At 46.5% G+C, this 14,043-nt stretch overlaps 1 protein-coding gene across 6 annotated transcripts in view; it reads left to right on the top strand.

Annotated features, from left to right (window-relative positions):
* FOXP1 (forkhead box P1) overlaps positions 1 to 14,043 on the top strand; it is a 625,834-nt gene that overhangs the window by 457,081 nt on the left and 154,710 nt on the right. For 4 of the 6 annotated variants that reach the window (XM_062201264.1, XM_062201263.1, XM_062201262.1 and 1 more), the window contains one exon: positions 12,959 to 13,060. The exons of the other annotated variants lie outside the window; for them this stretch is intronic. In XM_062201264.1, coding sequence (XP_062057248.1) covers positions 12,959 to 13,060 — 102 coding nt within the window. The remainder of the gene's footprint in view (positions 1 to 12,958; positions 13,061 to 14,043) is intronic. 6 annotated transcript variants of the gene reach the window in all.

Raw genomic sequence — 14,043 nt, 5'->3', positions numbered from 1 at the left:
GTTCTAATCAGTGACCTTGGTACAATGTGAGTATCAAGTTCTCAGCAGGCAATCTTTGTTTGTTTTTGTTTTTCTGTCCTAGCCACTGACTAGAGTTGTGACCTTGAATAGATCATTGAACCTCACAGTCTCTACTTTTGCACTTCAAATCAGCAATTATAAAACTTTCTCCTCCCTCCTTCCCTCCCTTAGAGATGTTGGGAACAAGAAATAAAATATTAAGTGCACGGCAGCCGACTAGCTCAGTGCAGTGTTTCAACATCAGCTTCTTAGATACAGGACACTCCTAAGTTGTATTTGCCCCTGGGTTTCTAGATATACCTCAATTTTTTTAAAGGTACATTCTTGAAATCCATGTATAATATTTTCATCTCCCATTTTTTTAATTAATTAATTAATTAATTTTTTTATTTTTATTTTTATTTTTTTATTTATTTTTTTTTTTTAATTTTTGACAGGCAGAGTGGACAGTGAGAGAGAGACAGAGAGAAAGGTCTTCCTTTTGCCGTTGGTTCACCCTCCAATGGCCGCCGTGGTAGCGCGCTGCGGCCGGCGCACCGCGCTGTTCCGATGGCAGGAGCCAGGTGCTTCTCCTGGTCTCCCATGGGGTGCAGGGCCCAAGCACTTGGGCCATCCTCCACTGCACTCCCTGGCCACAGCAGAGAGCTGGCCTGGAAGAGGGGCAACCGGGACAGGATCGGTGCCCCGACCGGGACTAGAACCCGGTGTGCCGGCGCCGCAAGGCGGAGGATTAGCCTATTGAGCCGTGGCGCCGGCCATCTCCCATTATTTTTTAAAGATTTATTTATTTATTTGAAAGTCAGAGTTACACAGAGAGAGGAGAGGCAGAGAGAGAGAGAGAGGGAGAAAGAGAGAGCGGTCTTCCATCCGATGGTTCACTCCCCAGTTGGCCGCAACGGCTGGAACTGTGCCGATCTGAAGCCAGGAGCCAGGAGCTTTTTCTGAGTCTCCTACGTGGGTGTAGGAGCCCCAACAACTTGGGCCATCTTCCACTGCTTTCCCAGGCCATAGCAGAGAGCTGGATCGGAAGTGGAGCAGCTGGGTCTCGCTGGCTGCCATATGGGATGTCGGCAATGCAGGCCCACTGCACCACAGCGCTGGCTCCAAGACACACCTCATTTTTTAGGAAAAAAACAAAAAGAATTATTTATTTGTTTGAAGAATTATGTGACAGAGAGAGAGGGAGAAACAGGAAAGGACAGGTTGTGGGGAGAGAGGGAAAGAGAGAGATTTTCCACCAACTGATTCAGTACCCAAATGGCCACAACAGCTTGTCTGTCCAAAGCCAGGAGCCAGGAGCTGCCTTCCAGTCTCCCACATGGATGACAGAGGCCCAGACACTTGAACCATCATCTCCTGCCTTCCCAGGTGCATGAGCAGGGAGCTGGAGCACAAACCAGGGCCCCAGTATGCCGAGTAGACATCGTGAGTGGAGGTTAACGTGCTGCGCCACAACACCGGCCCCATTGCTCCTTTCTTTGTTTTTTTCTTAATTAGGCATTTTCATATTAACTTGAAAATTCTGCATAGTATTTTGAAAATGATTGGTGATTTGATAGGATGGTATGTTTTTGTGTGAGGTATAGGTAAACTTGGTAAGAGATTTCTGTTTCTATTATTTCCCCCTATAGAGCTACTAAAATTATAATGACATTAAAAAGTGTGTGTCTGAATGGGAATCTTTTGCTTCCACACAGAAAACAACAATGTTTAATTGAATTTAAAATTGAAGAAAGCAATTTTCAATAGGAAAAGAATCATATGTGAACCTGAAGAGACTTATTAACTTCAATACATGTGCTAAAAACTTCTAATCTTCTGTTTTTAGGTTCTTGCTATTAAGACAAATGTTTTTATCAGATGTTTCGATCTGGGGAACTGGCATTTGGAGCAGCAGTTAAGACACCAGGTGGGAAGCCCACAACCCATATCTGGGTGCCTGGATTTGAGTCCTAGCTCAGCTCCCAATTCCAGCTTCCCTGTTGCTGTATCCCATGTGGGTCTAATCCTGGGCCAACCCTGGCTGGTGTGTGCACATTTGAGGTGTGAACCAGCAGGCTCCGGTATAATCTTGGCTATTCAGAATAGCTGCTTTTCTAAGTGCGCATGGCTGGAGAGTGCTAGGACTTTCCCTCTCCGCTCGTCTGGCAAATTAAGGCCAAGCATGGAGTCGTCCCCACAATGACTGATCTTGTTAGAAGCTTTTTAAAAATCCTCTCATTGCCTTTCCCCCTCTTTTGTCTTCTCTGTTGGAATGTCGCCTCTAAGTCCTTTTCGCTCCTTGCTGCTTTGCTCAGAATTCCGGCAAGAGAAGGAAGGTATTTGGGAAGCACAGCACTCATGGGTGTTAATTGCCTCTCGGGACATCCTGAGTATGTGTGACTTATATGACAAGAGTGAAAGGGACACAGCGCCATTTTCATTTGAGCAGGATCAAGGTTTAGTGCTTCTAGGAAAATCGTGGAAAATCCTCCATTATTTTGAGCATCATTTAGTCAAGATTCTTCCACAGGCTTTAAAATTAGCAAGTCTCACTCTGAGGTACAAAAAGATGTGAATCTGCATTATTCATAATGAGAGTTGCAGGGCTGCACCCTCATAAAAGGCAATTGTAGAAACAGTGAGCTAAGCAAGGAATTGCAAGATCCCTTTGATTAATTTACCTTTATCTTTGACCCCTGTACTTTTCTGTTTTGCAAACTTAGAGAGGGAGCGGGCCTGTTTGTTTCTTTGTTCATAAACACAGTCTTGTCTGAAGCAAGGAGAAGCAAGAATTTGATGCCACCTCCAACTTAACATCCCAGACGGTTTCTAATAAGCTTGACTTGCGCTTTACTTGATTGCCGTACTGATGTCGCCCAGGGACATAGCCCCCTAGGCTTTGATCTTGTCAATCTCCATGAACTCCACAGGCTCAGGCGTGGGCAGGGCTGGGATGGAATCCCTCAAAAAAGACTACAAGGTGCCCTGCCGGAGACTCGGTGGTGATGACTCAGCATAGGGCACTGGCTCCAGAAAGGAGGTTCTAGGGCTGTGTGGTCACAGGAGTGGAGTGTGAGGCTGCAAGCTGTTCTCCTGCCATGACACTGCAAGTAGACGTCCTGGCTGTAGCCATTGAACCTGCTTCAGCCGATTTCACAGGAGGATCATAGATAGCCTCCCTTTTTTTTCTTTTACTCCTTGGAGCCCATGAGAATTCTTACATTTACCTTCTTTGGCAGGAAGTACCCTCTAGGTGCCTTCCAAATAAAAAAAGGTTACTCCTCATTGCAGGAGAATACAGAGTTTGATGCCCTGGTTCTGCTTTCTAGGATTCCCTTGGGGGTTGGGCTCCCAGCAGAATGCCACCTCCTGTCTCGAGTGCTCTGATCTCTCAGTCCCCACCTGTGCACTTGGGTAGACCTGGGGACACCTGGGTAGACTTAGCACCGCTGATGCTGGGAATTCATGGTGTGGAGCTAGAGCCCTGTGGCACAATCCCGTTCTCCTTCATCTCAGCTCTTATAAAGGAAAAAGGGGGGAAAAGTGAGTATTATTTTTGGCATCTTTTCCTCCTTCAGAAAATATACTGTACATATAAACAAGTTGCCAACATTTAGTAAACAAACAACAAAACACAACTTCCAGCCTCCCTATACTCATGTCTTCGCAGTACCTGTTACAAGCTAAAGTAAAAAAAAAAGGTGCAGAACTTCTGTAGTCAGTTTCACCAGCCATGCTTTAAAGAATGTAAACTCCTATGAGTGATGACAGGAGAGAGCTAACTGCAGGAGCAGCTCTAGAAAGAAGTGTAGGTTGGGGGAAGGATGATAAAGCAGGGCCTAGAGAGGATGCTTTGGCACGGCTCATCTCTGCCACCGTTGATGACTTCATGACCGGATCTCTGTCTGCAGTCTAGGATAACCATAGCTACAGGGAACTTTGACTTTGCCATTTCCTGTGCCTTTGAATTGGAACTTGAACACACGCTGTCGGAATGCTGTGTCTGCTCCGGTTTTTCATCATGTCTGTCTTGAGGTTATCTCCTAAACTCATCTGCTAGGATGGTGGCACATGGTAGGACAGCGCCCAGAACGCCCCCTGCTGTTAGCTCACGCCCCGATGCATACCAGGATACTTTCTCCCACTGTCCGAACTCCGAGGATGGATGATGCCTCACAGAACCATTGCCCTCAAGGCCACTGATTCATACTCGGTCTCCTGATTCATCTAAGGCTCTGCTGTCTGCCCCACCTGCCTTTAGGAGCTGAGTCAGGTGAATTGACTACCTGTGAACGCTCAGAGGCCACACCCTTATTTGCAGGCTCATAAAGGACGCTCAGCAGTGACTAGTACAAGGGCTTAGTTAGAGGCTGGCTGATGAATTCTTGTTACCCCTCTACCTTGATGTTGATGGGGCAAGTATTTTTGGTTTTCACTTAGAACTGTTTACACAGTCGGAATCTTTCCTTGGCCATCTAAGACTTTCACAGTCACTATAATCCTTCTATGAGACCAGCCTGCTTTTCCATTGTCCTGCGATAACCTAAGCACTGATGTGTAAACTATCCTGTTATTGGCATAAGCCGGTGTTGAGCGCCTGCTGCATTGGACTGCTGGTAATTCAGTATGAACCCATCTAGTCCTGCAAGCCAGTGGCGTCCTTTTTGCCCTCCTTCCGTCCCACACTGCACTGATGGCTGTGTCTGAAGCAAGGAGGTGCTGGGTGCTCCCTGCGCCCTCAGTGCTGAGTCTTGCCACAGAGCGCTGGTCAGACTGTGTTAAAGGTTGAGCACTCCTGTTAGGTGGGAGTTGGTCGCTGAGAAAGGCTCTCTAGACGGACTGCAAGTGTCCGCCCGAGATGCGAAAGAACGGCGAGAACATGACGGCTTTCCTTCGAAGCTTCCCATGCGGCTTTTTTTTTTTTTTTTTTAACTAGCTTTTCCTCCCACCCCCATATGCACAGTGACTGTTGATTAGCCCATGAAATTATCTGAGAAACAGGTTTGATCTTGAGGGGTGGGGAGAGTCTAGGAAAAGAAATTAGAGGAAGGGTGGCTGACTCAGACCAGCCTTTAAAGCTGGAAATGGGACAACTTCTCAGGGCAGACAGGAAACAACCAGCTCTCTCCCCTGACGAGTAAGGCGCAGGCTGCCTTTATTCCGAGGGCGCTCAGCCCCACAGCTCAGGCTGATCTGAACTGCTACAAATGACCCATGGAAAGAAACAGGTATTTAAAGTTTGCAACAAGTTTTAAATGGCTTCAGATAGAGGAGCACATGGATGTGTTTTGTTTCATATCCAAGTTTGTTCTACAAAAAAAGAAAACTCAAGTTGAGTTTGAACTTTAAGAGCGACTCGTTAATCACTTCCTTGCTTCTTAGCTGAACCTCACAATTATTTTGAGAAAATGATTATAAGATGTGTTTATATAAAATTCTGTCCTGTGGAATCTTTAGGAATCTTAGCATACACCTAGCAACCTAAGGCAGGGGTTGGAAAACTTCCTGTAATGAGCCACATAGGCAATATTGTAGGCTTCAAGGGCCATTCAGGCTCTGCTGAAAAGGACTTGACTCCATTATGTAGCAAAGCAGCCGTGCTAAACCACATGTAAGCGAATGAGTCTGACTCCTCCAATCAAAATTGTGAATACCGAAATATGAATTCCGTATAGTTTTCGTGTGTCAGTAAGTACTCTTCTATTTTTCCCCCTACATTTTTTTCCCAAAGATTTTACTTATGGGAGAGGCAGAGCTACAGACAGAGAGAGGGAGAGACAGACAGAAAGGTCTTCCATCTGCTGGTTCGCTCTGCAAATGGCCACAACAGCTGGAGCTGGGCTGATCCAAAGCCAGCAGCCAGGAGCTGCTTCTGGGTCTCCCATGCAGGTGCAGGGGCCCAAACACTTACGCTGTCTTCTACTGCTTTCCCAGGCCATCACAGAGAGGTGGATCGGAGGAGAAATAGCCTGGGCACAAATCAGTGCCTACATGGGATGCCAGCGCTGCAGACAGAGGCTTAATCGACTGCACCACAGCGCCATCGCCCCCTCCCCCCAAATCTTTTAAATAAGTGAAAACCATTCTTATATAAGCTGAACAAAACAGTTGATGGACTAATTAATTTGGTCCACAGTCTGTCATCTGCCAGCCCATGACCCAAGAGTCCTTGCCTGTCTCCTGTCCCTATGTATGTCACACAGAAAGTTTTGTGAAAGGTTCCTTCTTTGCCAGCTTGCCTCTACATAAGTATGTATGCTTGCTCGAACCAGATTTATGTAAACTTGTTGATGCTTCTTCAGGCGTGGTAAACATGTTCTTGAGCATCGGCTACCTTGATAAACATGCTAAATATAGGCGTACCTAGCCCCTAAAATACAAGCACCTGCTATGAACTTGAGATGTAAATAGCCCAGAAGTTGTCAACATGCTTATGTAAAACATAATTTATAAAAACAGATGGCGCCTATTTAGGAGGCACGAGAAGTAGGAACTGATGGGAGTGAGATAATCTCGAGCCAGCAGAGTACAGGGGGTGTCCCAAGCACCCAGCTAGGGACAAACGTGGCCTGCCAAACCAGCAACCAAGCACCAGTCTCACTGAATGTCCAGAGCTGTATGTGAACCTGGACCTACCGAGCCCATAGGCTGTATCCAGGACAGAGATGGGGGCCAACACAGAGAGGGATCCAGGCAGTCCTCGGAGGGAAGTGGTGCCTGCTACCGCCCCTGTGAACCTCCAGCAGCTCACAGAGCCATTTATTTTAGCTTGTTGAAGGAAAATAAACGTGAGTGTGTGCAGCCGGGCTCCAAGTGCCTGGCCTTATCAGTCGTCTCCGCTCTGTGACATCCTCGAACTCCGTCATGATTGTAACCCAAGCCTAGCACTCAAATACAGCGCCGAGTTATCCAGTGCCAGGCAATTGTCACATCTGTTATAAAGGAAGTGTTGACTCAACCCAGCCCAGGAACCGCCACTAAGAGTAAAAGGTCTCCAGAGATGGGATGGGGCCTTTTAAGTTATTTACATTAGCTGTTGCTCTGCAACTTGAGTCAGAGTTGCTCCTTAGTTCTTTAGAAATCCTTCCATTGATTCATTCCCTCCCCTGCTTCTTCTCTCTGTCACCCTCCCCACCATCTCCTGCTTCCTCCACCTCCCCACCCCCATTGTCCACACAGATCTGCACACCTGATTATCCTCCTTACAGAAGGTCTGGTTTTATGTGCTGTACATCCTAAGTTCTCTGTAGCTGTGGCTGAGATGCTATTGTGAAAGGGAAAGAGGGCCGGCGCCGCGGCTCAATAGGCTAATCCTCCTCCTGCGGCGCTGGCACCCCAGGTTCTAGTCCCAGTTGGGGCTCCGGATTCTGTCCCGGGGGGCTCCGGATTCTGTCCCGGTTGCCCCTCTTCCAGTCCAGCTCTCTGCTGTGGCCCGGGAGTGCAGTGGAGGATGGCCCAAGTCCTTGGGCCCTGCACCCACATGGGCGACCAGGAGAAGCACCTGGCTCCTGGCTTCGGATCAGTGCGGTGTACCGGCCACAGCGGCCATTGGAGGGTGAACCAACGGTAAAGGAAGACCTTTCTCTCTGACTCTCTCACTGTCCACTCTGCCTGTCAAAAAAAAAAAAAAAAAAGAAGAAGAAGAAGAAAGGAAGGAAGGAAGGAAGGAAGAAAAGAAAGAAAGAGAGAGAGAAAGAAAGAAAGGAAGAAAGAAAGGAAGGAAGGAAGGAAGGAAGGAGAGAGAGAGAGAGAGAGAGAGAGAGAGAGAGAGAGACTGGGTAAGGGCCGCCTCACAAGAATTGACCCAGGGCTACCTGAGAGCCACCTTAATCCCTGCCAAGGAAGCAACCCCAAGGCCTGTCACTGAGCCCTGCCTCCTTAAGGTCCCACCACCTCTTAACTTGGCCACACTGAGGCCCAAGAGTCAACCATGATGCTTTAGAGACAAACCACATCCGGACCGTAGCACCAGGATTTATATCAGTATCATGGAAAATTTGAAAAGAAAATCCCTTCACTGGTGGATTTCAAAGCTTGTCATACGTTCTAATAAATTGGGCTTTTAAACTCTTGCTGAACCCTAAGGTGATTTTAAAATTTATGTTTATTTACTTTTATTTTGGGGAGGTAATACTTTTATTTAACTGTGTTAACATACTCCTGCTAAACGCCAGGGAATTGTGGGATAATCCATAACAGTTCATATCTAAGTGAATTCTCCTTTGCATTAATGCTTCTTCTTCCCAAATATTTGAAGTTATTTTACCTGTTGGGATTCATTTGCTCGGCTGGAACTTGGCAGCCAATTTGACTATCTGCATCATGTGTTGTTCTCTCTCTGGGAGGTTGACTAACGTTCCCCCTGTGTTCACACAAGTCCCTCTGCCTTTTCTTCCCCTGCCACTATCTCATTGTCCTCTTTGGTGGGCTGTGGCTGAACTACTGAGAAAGGAAGTAGAACTCATGTGATTATGTTCATGTACCCCATGCACACTCTGAACAAGATGTTGCACACACAAGTGATGCCCCCAGTTCCCACCCTGCAGATCAAGTAAGTCCAGGGATTCCAGCAGCTCATTGTGAAATGTATCACCTCTGAATAGAGCCAGAGCGGTAACCATGGGTTGAACACCTATGCTTGAGATCTCTCCTTGCTTTTGCTTCTGTACATTTGTGAGAGCATGCAAGCAGTTGTGTGCGTGTCAATGCTTTTCTTAAAGATGCTTCACATATTCCCTTTTGCTGAAAATGAGGAATTGATTGTATTTCTTTTTTTTAAAAAATTGAGCACTAGGGTCCCACGTTGTGGCACAACTGGTTAAACTGCCATCTGCAATGCCGGCATCCCTATGGGAGCCAGTTCAAGTCTTGGCTGTTTCTACTTCTTATCCAGCTTCCTACTAATGGGCCTTGGAAAGCAGCAAAAGATGATCCAAGTGATTGGGTCCCTGCCACCCATAGAGTTGCAGGCTCGTAACTTGGGTAGTGAAACAGCAGATGGAAGATCTCCCTCTCTCTCTGTAACTCTGCCTTTCAAAAGTGTATTTATTTTTTTTTGAAAGGCAGGGTTACAGAGAGAGAGGGAGAGACACAGAGATATCTTCCATCCACTGGTTCACTCCCCAGATGGCTGCAAAGGCCAGAGATGGGCCAGACAAAAGCGAGGAGCCAGGAGTTTCTTTTGGGTCTCCCACATGGTTGGCATGGGCCCAAGCACTTGGGCCATCTTCCACTGCTTTTACCAAGCTATTAGGGAGCTGGATCGGAAGTAGAGCATCCAGGACTCGATCTGGTGTCCATATGGGATGCTGGCATTGCAGGCGCAGCTTTACTTCACATCACAGCCCCGGCCCCAGTAAATAAATCTTAAAAAAAAAAAAAAAAAAAAAAAGCCAGTTCTCCCTATATTTGGTGAAGAAGACAGTAAATTATGTGGCATCATCATTACTTTTTCTTGGCTTGCTCTATTTTGGTGTGAAATGTGGGGGACCTTTCTCATCTTGCTCACCATTTTTCTCCCTGCAGTCTCTTGTCACTGTCACCTGCAGTTCCTCCGTCTGCCTTCCCAGCCAGCAGCCAGATCCTTCTGTGCTGATCAGTCTGGTACCCCAGGAACTCTGGTGGCAGCACTTAAAATGCATAACAGTTCCTTTTCCTACACTAAAACTCCGTGCATCCTCCATGTGAAGCAGCTAAGGGAACATACGTAGTAGGAGGAGAGGCTTGTGCTCCTGCAGGCACCTTGCAAAGGGACTATTTTTCTTAGATGATATAAATGAAATCTTCGCTCTGCCCACTGTTCCTCCTACGCATGTACTGAGCGTCGTCAGGGAGACCAGGAAACCCGGCGTCCAGTGATGGTGCTCCACCACGGAGACAGCCGGCTGGAGTCTCCGGCAACTCTCCCAGGCATCTTGGCTTCCAGATGCCCCTCTCAGACGGCCTCTTTTTTTCCTAGCTCTTCTAGGGAGGCTTTCTCGACTCTGTCTCTGCCTTCCCAGACGAGCTAGCGTGTGCATCACATCTGAAACTCTGGTGGTGGGGAGTGCAGTGGGCAGAAGGCCTCCCAGGGACAGACGGGGTGCCGGCCAACCAGAGGGAGACGGCACAGGTGCTTCCACTCCCCCAAGATCTTGTCTTTGTTACCCACTTCGCTGCGCCTCCGTTTCTCTGCCTTCCTTTGCACCTCTTAGACACAGAGCCACTACTCACCCTTACAAGGAGTCTTAAACATATTCTCCGTTAACCGTAGTGTGGTTATGAACCTGGCTAGTGAGCTTCTCCTTCTGGAAGTGCTACTCTTACAGGGCCAACATTGCTAGGCAGCAGCTCATGAACACCAGGCCACCTCCTGACTTGGTTTTCCCTTTCTCAGAAATTCAAGGCAAAGGACTCCCCCCTCCCACTCCCCTCCAGGCCATCTTCCCTTTCGGCTACTCCACCTGTACCACTGTAGCTTCTGGTATCTGTCTTCTTCCATTAATGAAAACTCTCTTCATCTTTGGGGAGCACACCACTGCCATCCTAAGCATTTGATGCTCGCTTCCTTGGACAGTATCACCAGGTCCTCTGGATGTAGTGACAACATCTATGTAGACTGTGCCTGTGAGGCACAAATAGTCACCATGTAGAAATTACTATCGATGTGATCTCCAAGGAATCTTATATTGTCTCTAAACTCTTAAGAATATTATTTAATGAACATTCTTGCCATCGCTTCCATATGTGCCTTCTTGGTTCTCAGCTTCATTGACTCAAGAGACTAACTTGGAACTTGGATTTAGCCTAGTGATTGAGATACCTGCATCCCATGTCAGAGTACCTGGGTTCATTTTCATCTCTGCTCCTGACGCCAGCTAGTGCAGACCTTGGGAGGGAGCAGTGATGGCTAAGTAAATCTAGTTTCTCCTGTGATCCTCTGGCACACTGTCTGCAAACTCTTTTTCTGTGGCTCCTCCTACTGTTCTCTGTAGGGAAGGTATACCTAGTCATTACTCCTATTCTTACTTTTTTTCCTTTTAAATACTCAAGTTCGATGAAAAGAAATACACCTGATAAACCAGGTGGGCATCTCAGAGACCATCTGGGAGCCCAGTCTTGCATTTGGGCTGGAGTTTCTGTGGATCTGGGTATGGGCCCTTCGTTTTTCATCCCTCTCCCCTGTCTGGGATATCTCTCCATATAGATGGTTTCCTGGGTGTGGAATTCCTAAAATTCCTTCCAGAACTTCATCACAGCCCCCTTGGTGCATGGCAGATAAGGTTCTGCCAAGCTGACCCCAGGGAGAGGGCTGGGACCCACCCAACTAGGTTAGCATACAATGCCAGGACTTTTGATATGAAAATGCTGGTTTGCTTCCACATTTATTGTCTCATTCAACCATACAAAAGGTCACATTTTCTTTGGCTCCTGTAACACAGACTAATGTCTACCTAGCTATCATAACATTCTCCCCTCAAGAAAAGTAACCCGTAACTTTATGAGAGTAACATAGATGAGGGTCCATCTTCTGTATTTTCTTCAAGCTGACATATGGGCATAGAGCTGCTTATGGTTATTCTTCTGTTGCTGTCTTTCCTATGGTGCTCTGAGGTGGCCTGGGAAAAGATTGTCTTGTACCATCCAGAGGGCTGGTCACATCATCAAACAGCTCTTAATTTTTGGAAAAATAAAAAAAGAAGACTTACATTATTTATTTATTTATTTGAAAGGCAGAGTGACAGGAGAAGACACACAGAGAGAAAGTCTTCCATCCCCTGATTCACTCCCCAGATAGCCACAACTGATGGGGCTGTACCAGGCTGATGCCAGGAGCCTGGAACCCCATCTGGGTCTCCCATATGGGCAGCAGGCACCCAAGTACTTGAACAATCATTCACTGGCTTCCCAGGTGCATTAACAGGGAGGAGCAAGTGGGACTCAAATTGGCACTCCAGTGTGGGATGCTGGTGTTACAAGCAGCAACTTTAACCTGCTGTGCCAAGCCCCTGTTATTAATTTCTTGACAGTGAATATCCTCATGAGTGTTTATTAATGACAGTTCTTTTTCTCAGCCTTTTAGAATAAATTGATCAGTCATATACGTCCAGCACTTTGGGAGACTCTCCTGTTTTAGTTTGCTTTATTCCCAATTCATAACTACCTCCCTCATTTCTACCTTTAAATAAGAAATCATCCCATATTATAAACGTAAAAGTGTGTTTGCGTTAGAAACACCCAGTTTGTTCACATGTGCATAATGCATCCATGAAGATGGTTGGAAGTCAGATTTACTGAGTTTTTCTCTTCATAATTCAAGGTCATCCTTAGATACGTGCTGATTTGCTGATCCTTCCTGATAGCCCTTTCCACAGTGCCATGTGTTTGCTGTGGTCACCTCCTATCTCTTCCCCTTCGTTTATTTTTTGTTTTGTTTTTGTTTTTGTTTTTGTTTTTCTTTACAAACCCTTGTGTGGAGGGCTGACTTTCAGTAGATCGCAGCGAGGAAGCTGCTTTGCTACGTACGAAACCCCGACCCAGAATTCCCCTTCATTTAGATCCGTGTGGATGACTTGATTTCCTACCTTCCCCTAAGAAAATTTGGGGGAAGGTGAAGAGGCCTTGGAAATGGGCCATTTATTATCTGCTTAGCTTATGTCTTTGCAACCCTTCCTCAAAGCCCCAGTCATTCAGACGTTCAAGTTTTATGGAAGATTTTAGGGGTAGAGAGGTATCTTATGAAATGGATTGGTATGCTAAGAAACTTTGGATGACAGTGGTCAAAGCAAGAGACACATAAGCAAATTCTGGAAAGCGTTCTTAGACTGGTGGGCTGTTTTGTGTGCTGCTGTTTCATTTTGCCTGGAAATAGGACTGTCAGGACCCCGCCTTCAAGTGCATTTCCTGGAGTCCTTTCTGTGAGCAGGGCCCCAAACCCATGTAGTAATGCGGTTGTTTTCTCCCGTTTTCCTCCAAGGCTCTTCAGGTGGCAAGACAGCTCCTCCTACAGCAGCAACAGCAGCAGCAAGTTAGTGGATTAAAATCTCCCAAGAGGAATGACAAACAACCAGCTCTTCAGGTGATAATTCTTTTCTTAAAAACAAATTGACCTTATATCCTTTGAGATGGCTGATAAGCAATTCCAAAGCGGATTGTGCTGAGAATTGCAAGTCATGTAAGAAGATCTTGTGGAAGAGATGCATTTTTTCATTTATTACCAGTTGGACTTTTTTTTGGGGAAAATGTCCATTTGACCAAAAGGCTTGCTGTTGGGAGTAAGAAGTTGTGATGAGTGTGTGATGGGGTGGATGAGGCGGCTCTGATTTGGATTGCTTAGTAGGTACTTCCAAGGAAGGGGAGAGGTCAGAGTACTCAAGCATGAAGGCACTTCAAAGGTTCACAGAAACGGAATTAAAACATCAGTTTGAGATGGACATGTAAGCCTAGAAATTAAGATTCTAGCTAAAATGCCTGCATCCCATATTGGAGTGCCTGGGTTCAAGTCTCGGCTCTAGCTCTCGACTCTAGCCACCTGCGAGTGCAGACCGTGGGAGGTAGTAGTGATGGCTCAAGTAGTTGCATCTATTCCTCCTGCATAGGAGACCTGGATTGAGTTCCCAACTCCTGGCCTTGGCGTGGCCCAGCCCTGACAGTCGTGGGCATTTGGAGACTGAACCAGCACATGGGAGCTCTCTGTCTCCTTTGTCCATTTATCACTCTGCTTCTCAAATCAACCATTTTTTTTAAAAAAGATACATTTATTTGGGTATAAAAAATTTTGAGATCCATGCATATAAGGAGTCTTGAAAAAATTCATGGAAAAATGCATGTTCTGGAAAAGCTATGCATTGGTTTGAAGTTTTTTTGCACCAAAATAAACTTTTTTTTTTTTTTTTTTTTGAGAGGCAGAGTGGATAGTGAGAGAGAGACAGAGAGAAAGGTCTTCCTTTGCCATTGGTTCACCCTCCAATGCCGCTGCGTCCGGCACATCTCACCGATCCGAAGCCAGGAGCCAGGTGCTTCTCCTGGTCTCCCATGCAGGTGCAGGGCCCAAGCACCTGG

This window comes from Lepus europaeus, chromosome 9 (assembly GCF_033115175.1).
Source record: "Lepus europaeus isolate LE1 chromosome 9, mLepTim1.pri, whole genome shotgun sequence".
Lineage (NCBI taxonomy): Eukaryota > Metazoa > Chordata > Mammalia > Lagomorpha > Leporidae > Lepus > Lepus europaeus.
The sequence above is the reverse complement of the archived record's forward strand: the minus strand, read 5'-3'. Positions and strand labels throughout refer to the sequence as shown.